The 14,078-nt window shown below is 47.1% G+C and overlaps 1 protein-coding gene across 8 annotated transcripts in view; it reads left to right on the top strand.

Moving 5' to 3' along the window:
• The window catches only part of POC1A (POC1 centriolar protein A), a 132,713-nt gene that overhangs the window by 62,512 nt on the left and 56,123 nt on the right, over nt 1-14,078 (top strand). For all 8 annotated transcript variants that reach the window (XM_053600025.1, XM_053600026.1, XM_053600021.1 and 5 more), the window contains exons 8-9: nt 974-1,042; nt 3,658-3,753. In XM_053600025.1, coding sequence (XP_053456000.1) covers nt 974-1,042; nt 3,658-3,753 — 165 coding nt within the window. The remainder of the gene's footprint in view (nt 1-973; nt 1,043-3,657; nt 3,754-14,078) is intronic.

Raw genomic sequence — 14,078 nt, 5'->3', positions numbered from 1 at the left:
GGAAAATGACAAAGATTCCTAACTGTTGTAAGTAGAGTCTAGGATCAAGTCCTAAGAATCAAGTAAACATTACTCGAACTTACCCCCTCTCCCATAATTCTAGTTGATCCCTCAATGACTGTCCACCTGGAAGGGTATCCGAGTGATGCATGCCCTGCCCCCATCCTTCAGCACGTGGGATGCCAGAGCAGGCACATCATCCTTCACTCTACAGGGGTCCTTAAACTACAGCCCGTGGGCCACATGAGGTGGTGTGATTGTATTTGTTCCCATTTTGTTTTTTTACTTCAAAATAAGATATGTGCAGTATGCATAGGAATTTGTTCATAGTTCTTTTTTAAAACTATAGTCTGGCCCTTCAACGATCTGAGGGACAGTGAACTGGCCCCCTGTTTAAAGTTTGAGGACGCCTGTGTCTAGAACGTTAGAAAAGTCATCTACAGATTAGAGGGATGCATCATGTTGCTCTACTGCCCGAGCACCTTTGATAACTTGCTCCCTGGCCTTTTTCTTGTCACTTGGATCCCCAATTGTCCTGTCTGCTTGAGCCATTGGCTCCTCCCTGGCTCCTCCCCACTTTCCTGTAGCAGAGCAGTGTTGGGGAGAAGCCAGAAGGAATGAGTTCTGGTCCCAGTGCTATGGCCTGAGGTGAGTCAGTGTCTCTCTCTGACCTCTGGCTTCTTGTTGGAGATGCAGGCAAGGACAATAAGGCCAGCCCTGAAGGGCTGCCAGTGTGGATTGTCTTGTTTACTCATTTCTGCCCATCCACGATCCTGTGGCCTGGCCTCTGTCCTGTTGTGGTGCTCAGGATAGCAGGGCAACTTCTTGACCATTGGTTAGGAGCACTATGGACAGAATGGACTCTCAGCCCTTTATCCTGCTGCCGCTTCTGCTTTCATTCAGGAACTGCTAGTTTTCTTCATGTGCATTTGGAATTTAGAGTGACCTTTGGTGTTCTTTTTTTGTCTTCTAGGGACCAGCCACCACTGTTGCCTTTTCAAGAACAGGGGAGTATTTTGCTTCTGGAGGCTCTGATGAACAAGTAAGTAGAGAATGGTCTAAGGAATCTGAGCTGATTCTGCTCAGAACAAAACAAGAGGCTGGAGCCTGTCTTGGGGATGGGCCAGGTTTCACCAGCTCTTTGGCTTTTAGCAATTGAAGAGGACCTGATGGAGGATGGGGTGGGGGTGCTTAGATCTAAGGTGTGTCCCCAGAATGAGTCTCTTGCTGGTGCTGATCTCATGGCAGCATTTCAGAACCCTCACTACTCAGACTAGTGTGGATTGGAAGGAGTCTGGGCTATGGTTGCTTTGAAAAACTTGAAGTTTCTTAGTTCTGTTACTGATTATAAATGAATAGATAATAGTTATTGTGTACTTACTGTGGGCCTGGTTATGTGGCCAGTGTGACAAGAGCTTTATACCTGATTTAATTCTCATGACAGACCTCTGGGGAAGGTCGTCTCATGTTCCCATTTGGATGAAGACACTGAGTCCCAGCAAATGGCAGTGCTGGGACAGGCACCAGAGCCATCTGACTTCAGAGCTGTGCTCCTGCCCTGGAATCCTTTGCTTCATTATCTACTTCCTTTTGCTTCCTAGCCCCCTTGTGGATTGTTTGTGGGGTCACCACCTTCAATATTTTTGGCTACAGACAGAGGACGTAGTGAGGAGGTCCTGTCCTGTCTCATAACCCTTTGTGCTGAGGCCTCAGCCTATCAGCTCTGGTGCCTCCTGCCCAAACTGCTGAATATCGATGACTTGTCTCCTGGTAGACACCCTGTCCCTGGGGTCTATCCCAGAGCCTGCCACCAAGGAGGCCTGGAGCACTGAGGAGTCTATCTGTCACAGTCTTTCTTCAGAGTGCTTATACAGCCACTTGTCCAGAGCACTCCACTCTCCTGAGGCAGGGAGGAAAAGCTGTTGAGATGGTAGATCCCTGGGCCTCACAGCTCTGGCTACTCTGCTCGAATAAGTCTTGTTGGCCTGCATAAGCCCTAGACCCAGCCAAATGTGCTGATTTTGGTGGAATCTCTTTCAGTAAGGTAAAGGGGAGCCACCAACTCTTTGATCACAGCCTGAGTTAGAGATAGCAGATGTCATTTCACACCAGCAGCAGCCCCTACACTAGCAGGCAAGGGAAGAGGAAGGCAAAGGGGATCCCTGAACCTTCTCTGAGCATGGAGGCCTGGCTGTTGCTTAGAAGACAGGAAAACTGGTACAGTAAACTCACACAGTAAATAGAGTCATGGTGAAATAAATTGCCTAGTAGAAAGTAGGGCCTCCACCCCAACTGGCCCCTCCTCAAGCATCTGTTACTGTCAGCTTCCAGGCCGCCTTTTTAAAATCTGCTCTGAGAGCTGTTTTGAAGTGATGCTTGGCATTATCTCTTCACATCCATGATAGCCATTCCTAGGGATTTATTTAGTAGTTAGATTTGCAGTTACATAAAGACTCTGTAAACAAGGGTGTATGTGCTGCTGTTTGGTTTGTAAGGTGATGGATGTGAGACCCTGCCATCTACCCAGGAGCAGTAAACAGTGGAGCTGCTCAGGTTGTGGTATGGAGCCTCCCAAAGACTGGGCTCACAGCTGCGTCCTAATGGGGATGGCATCCAGGACACATTGAATGTTCATCATAACCCGAGCAGGCCTCCACATCAGGATATGATGGTGTTTCTTTGGCCTTAGCTAACCACAGATCATACTCCACAGTTCTTTTGTGGAGCCCAAGCCAGCTATCCTGGAAGAGGCCCTAGAAGCACACAGCCACACGTGGCCAGCAGCCTCCAGCAGGGGGCGCTCCTGCTTCCCAGCCTGGCACGTCCCTCGACTTTTGTTGAGGAGGCTTGGGGACATGAGTCTGTTTATGGGAAGAAATTCACAGTAGGACACAATTTTTATGGCCTTGGGATAATGGTTGTGTTACTGAGTGCTTCCTGCGTACCAGTGTCTGTGACAAGCTGTCTCCTGTGAGCCTCCCCACAGCCTTGTGAGAAGTAGGATCATCCCCTTTTCCCAGGTGAGGGAGCTGACACATGGAAATTGAGTCCCTTGCCTTGGGCCACGCGGAAAGGAGTGAAGCCAGGATCTTAACCCCGGGGGTCTAGCCTAAAGTCCATATGTTAATTGTTTTTTTTATCCAATAATTTTTTTTTTTTTTTTTGGTTGGGGACCTTAGGAGTTTTAGTAGGGAAAAAGATGGAACACAAGGAAAAGGGACGAATAGATTAAATAAACCATTGACTCTGATGCTGTGAAGGAAATAGAGGGCTATGATAAAAATTAGTAGGAGGCCAGAGAAGGCCTGTCTGAGAAGGTGGTGTTGAAGCAGACACTTCAGTCTGAGAAGGAGCCAGCCTTGCAAAACATGGGCCTGGGACACCCTAGGCAGAAGGACCAACAAGTGCCAAAGCCTGTGTTGCCATACAGTGATACTCCTTCCTGGTGGCACATTTAGGTCCTCTTGAGGCATGTCCCAAAAAACTGTTCCCCAGGAGATAGTGCAGGTCCCGGAGTAGAGTTGGTGTGTCAGGTGAAAACTGCTATACCACACATGGCCCAGAACTCTGGGGGTCACTCTAGGCCCACTCTCTCAGTGAAGGTGGACTGACAGGAGTTTTCCCCCACTAATTCTGTGTGCTTGTTGGTCTTGGCAGGTGATGGTTTGGAAGAGTAACTTTGATATTGATTATGGAGAAGTCCTAAAAGTGCAGAGACCCCCAGCCACACTGGCCAGCTCTGCCGGAAATCTGGTAAGTGGCTTGCCAGGCATGTCCTATACCTTGTGATTCTGCAGGCTAAGTCATGGTGAATAGCACTGGGCTCAGAGATGGTGGAGGCCTGGAGGCTTCAGATCTTGGAAAAGGGACTCTAGTGCAATCTCATCGTCTATCAAATAATACTTTGACACTCATGGTGCTTTGTTTCTAATCCAGAGGGAACAGTTGAGACAAGGAAGGCTGTTAAAGCAAGCTGCCAGGTGCCCTGGCTCCCGGACCATTTGGGAGGGAGTGTTTCCATGGCACATGCTGCTGGTTGATTGAGACCTAGGGGGCCAGTACTGAGTCCATACTGAGTACTGACGCCAGGGCCTGGGACTCAAATGTGGGGGCTACAGGAGGTGTCAGGGCCTGAGACCACAGCTGGAATAAAGGGAAAAGGCCGCAGCCCTGTTGCTTTCACTGCATTTTATGCATTTATTTATTTATTTTTGACATGGAGAGGAACTTCCTCAACCATGAACCATTAGTACCTTTGTGGATAAAAGGGCATTCGGTTTTCCTGAATTAAAATAGTTAATATTTTTTGACAGATATTTTGGGGAAAAGTTAATAACTGATATATTCTCATTAAATAAGATTGTATTCACCTTTGGCTGAAATAAATATTAAAGCCGGGCGGCGCCTGTGGCTCAAAGAAGTAAGGGTGCTGGCCCCATATGCTGGAGGGGGTGGGTTCAAACCCAGCCCCAGCCAAAAACTGCAAAAAAAAAAAAAAAATCAAAGCCAAGTTTGTGGAACCCCAAGAGTTTTAGGCTCCTATGGCCACAGGCTGTTTAAATATCTCCCCCTTGGACTTTAGAGGTGGCGTGTTCTTCCCCCCATGCATGGAAACTGTCCCAAACAACAGGAAACAGCTCGCCCAAGGCCCCCAGCGAGTCAAGGATGGGGCCCAGAATAGAACCAGGAAGCCTCCTGAGTCCATCCCATGGCTTTCTGTGGTTCCAGTGGACAGACACACTGTATCTCTAACCCTCGTCCCCATGGCCCTGATCTGTGTAGGGCTGCCTCTAGGAGTAGGCTAATTTGGGATCTATGGTTTTTCTTCCAGGGGTTGCCCTCCTGGCTGGCCCCTTGGCTAGAAGAGCTTTTGTTCTTCCTCTGCACTTGAGAATGAGTGGCTAGTTGCTCAACCATTGGGTTTGTCGGGGGATGACTGGCTCTGCTTTCTGCCAGTTCATCTTCTATCTAGAAAGGCATGTCAAACTGTAGGGCTGGGATCCCCTGGGGGCCCAGCCAGACCTCTGAGTCCCTACCCTCTCTCCTATGACTCTTATCTCTGGGGCACTTACCTGAATCAGGCACAGCCAAAGCTTTTTACCTGTGCTGCCCTGGTTATTCCTTATCTCGTCCGAATGAGTGGGTAAAGCTGGTGCTCTGTCACAGATGAGCCCTCTGGGGCCTATTCATCTGTCTCAGATGCCTAGACCTGGGGGTACTGGTCCCTCTGAGGAAAGCAAGAAACTGCAGGTGGTGAAGGGCTACCTGGCTGCTTTTCTCCATTCCAGGGGAGGGCGCTGCCATTTGCCTTTTTGGAATGGCTAGTATCTATCACTGGGGGAGAATTCTGTGTTCTTTTTCTTATAGTTACTAGGGAAATAACTTGGATGAACTACTTGTTCCTTCATTCCTGGCTCAGAGGTAGAGTATGGGGCACCTTTGCTTCCCAGAGCTGGGGGCCTAACTAGCTGGAGTGAAGCTGTGGGGTGAGGAAGCCAGTGCAACAGAATGAGCCATGGGTGGGTGAACAGTTTAGCGGGACTCAGGGCAACCATTTGTTCCCAAACTACCTTTAAGCCTGTGTTAGAGTTGTCATCACAGCTCTGCCCAATGGCTATCACCATGTGGGCTCAAGTGAAGGAAAGTATATGGGTTTTGGGGTCAGAGAAATGTGTCTGAACCCTAGCTGTTTGAACTCAGGCAAAGCACTCATTCCTCCATTTCCGCAGTGGTACCTGAATACCCTCATAGGCAGGCCCTGACATGAGCTCTACTACCCATTGAAGTGATACGTTAATCCTAAAATCCTTCTTGGTTGAGATCAGGTCTCTTTCCTTGCTTATCATAAGGCCCTTTGAAACTGAGTGGATGTGTGGGCCCACTTCTAGATATGTACACTCCATGTTTCGTACGTGTTTAGGGCTTCTCTGATCTTAGGACTCCCAGCCCTAAAGGAGAGCTAAGTTTTTGGTTGGTTGGTTTTGTTTTATTGTGGTTAAATATATATAACATAAAATTTATAGTTTTAACCATTTTTAAGTGTACAGCTCAATGATGTTAATTACATTTATAATGTACAACCATTGCCATCTATCTCCAGAATTTTTTCATCTTCCCAGACTGAGGACAGCTACTAATATAACTGTTCAGTGGTAGTGGTTTGGTTTTCTCCAGAGATAGGAGAGAAGCTGATGCTTGTGTTCTTGCCCTTCCAAGGCTTTCCTTGGTGCTGAGATAGTATCTGGGACTGATTCTGTGGTTAGCCTTGGTATCTCAGCCTTAAAGAGAGCCCAAGACTCTCCCCTGTCCCTCTACCTCTGTCCATATACCAGTCTTGCAGTAACCCAGGGTTTTACAACCTTGGCAGTAGCAGTGTTTGGGGCCAGATAATTCTTTGCTGGGGCAGCAGGGGTGGAGGGATGGGTGCTATCTTGTGCATTGTAGGACGTTTAGCAGCATTCCTGCCCTTTACTCACTAGATGTCCATAGCATGCTGCTCTGCATCTCTGGTAACAACCAAAACTGTCTTCTGGTATTGCCAGATGTCCCTTGGGGGAAAAACGTGCCCCTAGTTGAGAGTCACTGTATTAAGTCTTGCCTCAGGAGTGAGCCCAGAGAAGCTGACCCAGCAGTGGGAGGTATGCAAGAATGTACCTGGGGATGGGGCTGTCTTGGTGGAGGGAAGAGTATTGATGTGAGGTGGGAGGGGCTGGGAAGGAGGGGAGGAGTACAGAGAGGGGGTGGGGCCCGGCCATTCTAACATTCTTGGCTGTGAAGACTCTACCTAATTAGGCCAGATCTGTGGTCCCATCAGTAGCCATAGCCCAGGGTTTCTCAACCTGAGTTTCTAATGGAAGCCCATTTTGTAGAAATGTCCTTTGGTTTGACTCTTCTGGACTCTTCTGAACAAAAGATCTCTCGCCTTTAGCACCTTGATTTTCTTTACTTAGTAGGTGTTTTCTTGCCCTTCCTGCCTAAAAGGCTTGTCTGGCTCTGAGAGAATATCTGGTTAGTGGTTTGGGGCTTTCCAGGGTGGTTTGACTTCTCAAGGAGCCAGGAGCACTGCAGTCATACCCCAAGAGCTTGTGAATCTGATACCCTCTACCCACTTCAGCTCTGTCTGCATACTGGGCCTCAGCCCCCAAAGCTGCATGAAACAATCCTGGGCATTTGGAGATCTTAGAAGGTCCACTGGGCTAGGTGTGGGTGTTGAATTTCTAACTATGTACCCATTCTGGTGTAGCAGTCAAAAACCAGAGAGGCAGACCCAACATGGACCCCTTGCTGTTCTCACCCACCAGCAGACCATGGCAGGGCAGCCTGCGAGCCTGTGATAGTCCCTGCACCCTGGAAAACCCCCTACTCATGACCCCTTCTCTGATTGCTTCAGAGAAGCTGTTTCAACTCTCAGATCTTAGAAGGAAGGTTGTCCTTGAGCCCACTCTGAATAGAGCTCTGTTCACTGCAGAGCTATTTTCAAACTCTGGTTGAAAATCACAGCTTATTTTTAGGCACATTTCATGTTGAAAAGCAAAAGCCATTTCCCAGCCATTCAGAATGAGAATAATGGGTTCCATTTTCCCTCTATTCTTGGCTGAGTTGTGCACGAGGAGGGATTTCAGGGCTTGTGGTGGGGGAAAGTTGCAGATGAAGGATTCCAGGCCATGCTCTAGGCTAAGGGCAGGCAGGAAGCTCCATGTTCTGCACTGTGACAAGCTACGAAGCTGGAGGAAGGTTTGAAGAGCCATTGTGAGCAAAAGAGCACACCTCCCAGATTGGGGCCCCAGGGAGTTGTCCATAGCAAGTATTTGTGCTGGTGTTTTCAAGGGTCTTATGTTTAGATCTGTTCCCTGCTGCAACCCAGACCCTCTCACCCTCTCTTCCCTTGTCTACGCTTTGAGACCTGTCTCTAAGGCATAAAGGCCCTGGTGTCTTGGCTGACCTTGGATTTAGCACCTGCCTCCAAACCCCAGCCACTATAGGATAGACACCAACCACAGAAGCATTTTTTAACCACTTTTAAAGAGCAAAGATACATTTGTTTGATTTATTCTTATTGGTGCCCCCCCCTCCAAATGTCTGAGAGCCCATTATGCAATTGGGAAGAAAAGCTGTGCTGGGAGGGTAAGAACACAGAGTTCAATGATACTGGGGAAAAAAACAACCCACTTCCTGAGTTCTCAGGGTTGGCTACTTTCCGGTTCCGACATTAACCTTGAGCCCTGGGGCTGAGGGCTTTTCTCTACTCACCTCTGAACATTTCATTTGAAGGAGAAAAGCTCACCTATGGTTAAGAGGTTCTGTCTTTCAACCAATCTTTTATTGAATCCTGTTTCTTCCTTGCCTGCTCTGTAATCCTGCTGTGGAAGTGGCTAGACGTCTATGAGGCACAGTGTCCTCTTCTATCAAATGGGGAGATGCCGGGCCCTGTTTTGAGAGATTTAATGGGCGGTGGATGCCTACTAGCACTTGGCACCCTCCCTAGCACAAGGAAAATGCTCACCAAGCTATAGCTATTTTAATAAGGTTTCTTTCTCCCTCTCTGGCTGGCTAAAAGCCAGTTAGGGTGACTGTATGTTCAGAACCTTCTGGGTGAGGGACAGTATGTAGAGATGAGGACAGTTCTGAACAGGATCATTTTCTACGTTGATTCCTCTCTGTAAGTTGCCCTTAGGAGGGCCAGTGAGGTTTTTAGACCCTTGTGGGCTTTAGTTGTTTCCTGATGACAAAATCAAGTTCTCTGTGCTCCCAGACAGGAAGGCAAATCTGTCAGGTGGGTAGAAACAGACCTTTTCTCTTCTTTCCACCCTGGCTACCCCTCTGACTCCTCAGGGCATGGTTCTCAAAACCCTTAGGAAGAGGGTTGGGTAGGTTGGGAATGTCTAATCTGAACCTGAGGCCTCATACTTGCCCAGGGATGGCCTGTTTCTTCCACCCAGTTTCTCTGGGCCTGAAGGTTTAGCCTTAGCCACATCCTGTGCCCATACTTCAGCTGCCATGTTTCTGTTTTGTTACACCACCACAGGGTGGCTTGACTTAGGGATTCTTGGGGCCCTGCTTCCTCACCCAGAGATTCTTGGCACTAGATCCTGTGCTGAGGGTCTTGGGGTCCTGGATGCCTGTGGGTTTTTAGGATCTGGGTTCTCATTCCAGGTACCTTGCCTGAGGGGTCATAGGGTTGGGAAGGGGAGAGAAGAGACCCATTCGTGCTAGCTGCATAGATTTTGTCTTAGTCCCTTCAGACTGCTATAACAAAATACCATAGACTAGGTAGAATATAAACATAGAAATTCATTTGTAACAATTCTACATGCTAGGAAGTCTGAGCAAGGTGCCAACAGATTTAGTAACTGGTGAGGATCCATTTTCTGGTTCATAGATGGCTCCTTCTCACTTGTCCTCATGGTGGTAGGAGCTAGCTAGATATCTATGGCTATATTATAAGGCACTAATCCCAATCTTGAGGACTACACCCTCATGACCTAATCACCTCCCAAAGACCCCACCTCCTAATAGCATCACTTTGGGGTTAGGATTTCAACATAGGAATTTTGAGGGGATACAAACTATATAGCAGATTTGCTTTCTCGCTTAGGCACATAGAGAATGTGGGTCTTTTACTGAGAACACAAATTTCTGACCTGGCATTCGCTTTTAGTAGCAGGGAGAAGTGTGGATCGGAGGGAATGCTTAGCAAGAGAGGTTGTGTAGGTGTTTGGAGCAGGAGTGAACCCTAGATTTATGTGTCTGAGAGAGGAGCCTCTCCCTTCTTGACCCTAGTTCTGGCTCCTAATTTTCAAAACTATTAAAGGAGACTCCTGGCCTTCTGCTTGCTGCAGGTGAGTCAGAAGATATTCAAGCAATTACTCAACTTGGAAAAGAATTGACTTCATGGAGCCCACACCCCCAACACATCAAACTAACTCTGTTCCTGGGCTCAGGGCATCTTGGAGTGTTGAGATATGCCTATTAATGTGTTATGCATGGTGTTGAGGAAGGAAGGACTCAGGGATCCAGACCAAGCCTGGAGGCCTTTGGATCCAGCTGTGCATGCACCAGGACATACCTTGTGCATAAACCTAGCCACACAAACTCCTTTGAGAGCTCTGTTATCTCTTTTAAGAGCATCAGAACTCTTTTGGGTTCTCTTTCCGCTTGGCATCCAAAGCTCGGGTTCAGGATTATTGGTGGTTTTACTTTTGCATGTGGGGAAATGAGCCTGTTTCAGACTCCACAGGACAGTGGGGTCTCAACACTGTGATGCTTCACTGTGATTCCCCAGGCAGGGCCAACCTGCAGGCCTTGGAGCACCTTTCATTTCAGCCACTGAGGCCACTCCTGTACCACTGCCATTTTGCTGATTGTGATGTCATGTAATCTGCAGCCCCATGAGGCTACACTGACAATTCACCTTTCCACAGAAGAGCTTAGAGAGGATACAAGAAGAATCTTACACCAATTATGTGGTATAAAGCAGAAAGAATGGAAAAGAACTGAGTCCTTTGGCATGTGAGGATCTTTTCCTTTTTGTTTCATTCTATGTTTTGAAATTCAGAGACCTGAAAATGAAAGAAATGAGCTACACGTAGAAGTAAACCCAGTTGCTTACGTTCTTTGGGCCACTGTCCCCAGTTCCCAGTAGGGTGGCACTCATCCTTTCAGTTCCTTTCCATATGGCACCTCCTCCATGCAGTCTTCTGCAGAAGGCCAGAGTTGGTGAATTCTTCCTGCTCTACCTTTCCAGACCACTCTCCTTGGAGGGCTAAGGCCTTGCTCTTGCTATATTGCTCAATGTGTGCCCGGTACATAAAATGCTCAGGAATATTAAGTTAGGAAGACATGTGCCTGCCAACTGTGGGCAGCATGGGTTGAGTGTATGAGGCTATAGGCAGGCTCTGACTCTTCCCTTTTAGCATTTTTGATGTTCCCAAACGAAATGAAAGAAGCCACTTTCTGGCCTCATCAGTTTGGGGGTAGATGACTGAGCGACAGAGGGTGTATAGTCTGCAGTCTGGACTAGAAGAAGTTTTAGAACTTCTTTTCATTTTAAATGGAAAAAACTCCTTTGTGGTTTATATTTTCCAGATTGGATAGCAGCATTGCCCATGTGGTGTAAGGGTGTTGGATAATGCTTGTGTTTATGTTCTTATTGGTTACCATGGAAAGAAATCAGAATAGATGGTTTCCATGGAGATTATCTTACAATTAGTTTCTTTGAAGGTCTGGACATTGCTGCAGGATTTGCTGAATACTCTTAGTGCCATCAGGGGCTTTCTCTGTGACAGTGCCAAAGGCTGGTTGGAATATTCCATGGACTTAGACAAATCATTTGCCTCCTATGCTTGCAAATTCCAGGATACTGGAATAGGGGTAATCCTGTGGCTCAGCTTCCTGTTGGGGTCCCCTCACCTGACCTCAGCTCCACAGCTTGTGTCAGTCACTAGGAAGCTTTTATATTAAACAAAACAAAACACCTTTGTATTATGGGAATTTTCAAGTTAGCACAAAAGGTAGAGACTATTAATATAATGACCCCTTGTGTACCACTCACCTAGCTTAAGCATTTTGTCAGTCTTATTTTGTCTATCTCTTCTCACATTTTTTAGAAGAGTTTAGAATATTTTTTTAATTCCATATATAAAATTTTCTCCTAAATGAGGACTTTTATATATTACATAATGACAGTGCTCTTTTTGCACCCAACAAAATTAATAATCCTTCATATCAAATACCTTATCCATATTTATTTTCTGCATTGTGCCAAAAATGTTCTTTTATGCTTCTTGTTTAAATAAAGGATGTGGGAACCTTTGAGAAAACTCCTGTCCCTCTTACCCCTGCTGATTGTTCTGGTACATGGGGTGTCTGAGGAGTCTGGCCTGAAGCCATCATTGGGCTGGGGGCAGAGAGACTTCTGTGCTCACACCAACCTCTTACTGTCATCAGGAAGGATTTGGTACTATGAGTTCCTTGTTCTTTCTTAGGGATGTGTCAGGTGCAGGTAGGCCAGCTATTGCCAGCAGTTCTAGGGCAGGCATCCGCTGGGGGATGCTGGCCCTCTTCAAAGTCTCCAGGGGGAGGAAGAGAGGTGATGTAACCTTGGTTTGCAACAGCTGTCTGCAAATTCATTTTCCAGGAAAAGAGAGACTGTGAGACCCCATGGGACAAGGCCTCCCATGATGCCTCCCTGGAAAGCTTGGGTCTGCTGGTTGAGGGCTCTGGCTGGTCTGAGGCCCACTGCTTCTGTGGGTTGGGTAGAGCCAGTCCTGGTTATCTGTCTTGGCAGGCTTGGCTTGAGTCCTGTAATGCTGCACAAAATATGAATTACAGAGCTTGGGAGTGATGGCTGGGGTGTGGTTGGTGGCTTTAACACTCTCCATTGAACTAAGTGCAAGGAGAGTTTAAAATAGCCAGCTTTTGTTCCTGAGGTTTTATAAATTCAACTCCAGTAGTTACATTGAGCTGTCTTCAAGTGGATCTATAAATAAACCGCTACTGTTCCTCGTTGTCACTGAGAGCCTTGGCGTCTTCCAGAGATGTCGACTCCACTGCTCATCTTCATTAGATGCCTCTCATCTGTGGGGCAGCTGCAGCCATCAGCAAGCTGGGCTGACACGTGGAGTTTGTAATGACAGCACACATTTATTTCCTTTCAAAAATCTACAGTCCCCTAAAATTAACTGTGTAGAAAAGGTAGTAACTTTGCATTAGAGAAACCTGGTAGAGAGGTCAGTGTCAGTATTGATCAAGGTCAACAGTAATCTAAGTCCCATCTATGTGGACCTTGTGTAGCATGCACATGATTTTTGTGGTGATGTCAACATTTATAATCTGAGTCTAATCATGATGTAACGTCAGATCCAGATTGAGGGACATTTGACAAAATATCTGATCTATATTCTTTCAAAATATCAAGGTCATGAAAGACAAGGGAGGACTAAGGAACTGATACTTTAGTACCTGTGACAGCCACACGTGAACTAACCCCCACCTATGAGCAGGTAGGTGGGGGTTAGTTCATGTGTGTGGTCACAGGTCACATGACTTCCTTCATGCCAAGGAATATTCTCACTGTGTGAGAGGCATAGCTGCTTGCTTTCTCATGGCCTCTGCCAGTTTGAAATGAAATGTGAAATCTTAGATAGAATTCTGGAGCATCAGGAATCAAGGACATTAGTAGAAAAACTGAAGCTTGAATGGAGTACCTGGTTTGGTTATAGTTTTGTCCCAGTTGTTAATTTCCTGGTCTAGTCATTGTTCTATGGTTATATAAGATGTTAACGCTGGGAGAGGGATATATGGAAATTTTCTACTATTTTTTGCAACTTTTCTTCGAATTTAAAATTAGTTCAAAGCAGTTTAATTAAAAAAAAAATCTACAGTCAACACTTGGGCTTTATTAGAATCCTTAATCTTCTCCATTTCAGGGTGTCTTTGTTCAGGTGTTTGCTGTGGGGACGGTAGGCATTTCTGTCTCTAGGTAGGCAGTAGGTAACCCTAAGATACTCAGTGCCGGTCTATGGTCGGCCCTTAGGAATGTTTGTGGAATTGAGCTGAGCAAAAGCAGCCCTAGAAGGGGCTTGTGCGTATTCAGAGGGAATGATCTTACGTAGGTGTTGGGCACCAGCATAGGGCTTGCAGAGTGGGATTGTCTGCTTGCTTGTGTGGTCATTTCTGAGGATGCTCCTGTGGTGTATCTGCTCTAGCAACTCTAGGACATCCTGTCAGCGGGAGTATGGTCCTGGCCTGAGAAGGACGTACTTGGGCTGCTTAGGGTCCCAGGCCTTATCACCCCACCCTGCCTTACCCTCTTCTCTGTGTTCCTGAACCCAACCTTGCCTTGCTGCCCACCAATATGTGTTTCTGGCTGTAACAAGTGTGATGACCTAGAGGGCTCCCACCCCTAAAGGCTGGGGGTTGTTTTCCTGCCCCCCCCCCCCCCGAGAATCCCTCCAGGGAAGAGGGCCAGAGACTTCCTTCAGGCCAAGGAATATTCTCACTGTGGGAGAGGCATAGCTGCTTGCTTTCTCATGGCCTCTGCCAGTTTGAAATTGCTTAGCCTTCCCCTCCCTGCTCTG

Source organism: Nycticebus coucang, chromosome 8, assembly GCF_027406575.1.
Source record: "Nycticebus coucang isolate mNycCou1 chromosome 8, mNycCou1.pri, whole genome shotgun sequence".
NCBI classification, from domain to species: Eukaryota; Metazoa; Chordata; class Mammalia; order Primates; family Lorisidae; genus Nycticebus; species Nycticebus coucang.
Note: the sequence above shows the minus strand (reverse complement) of the source record. Positions and strands in the feature narration are given on the sequence as shown.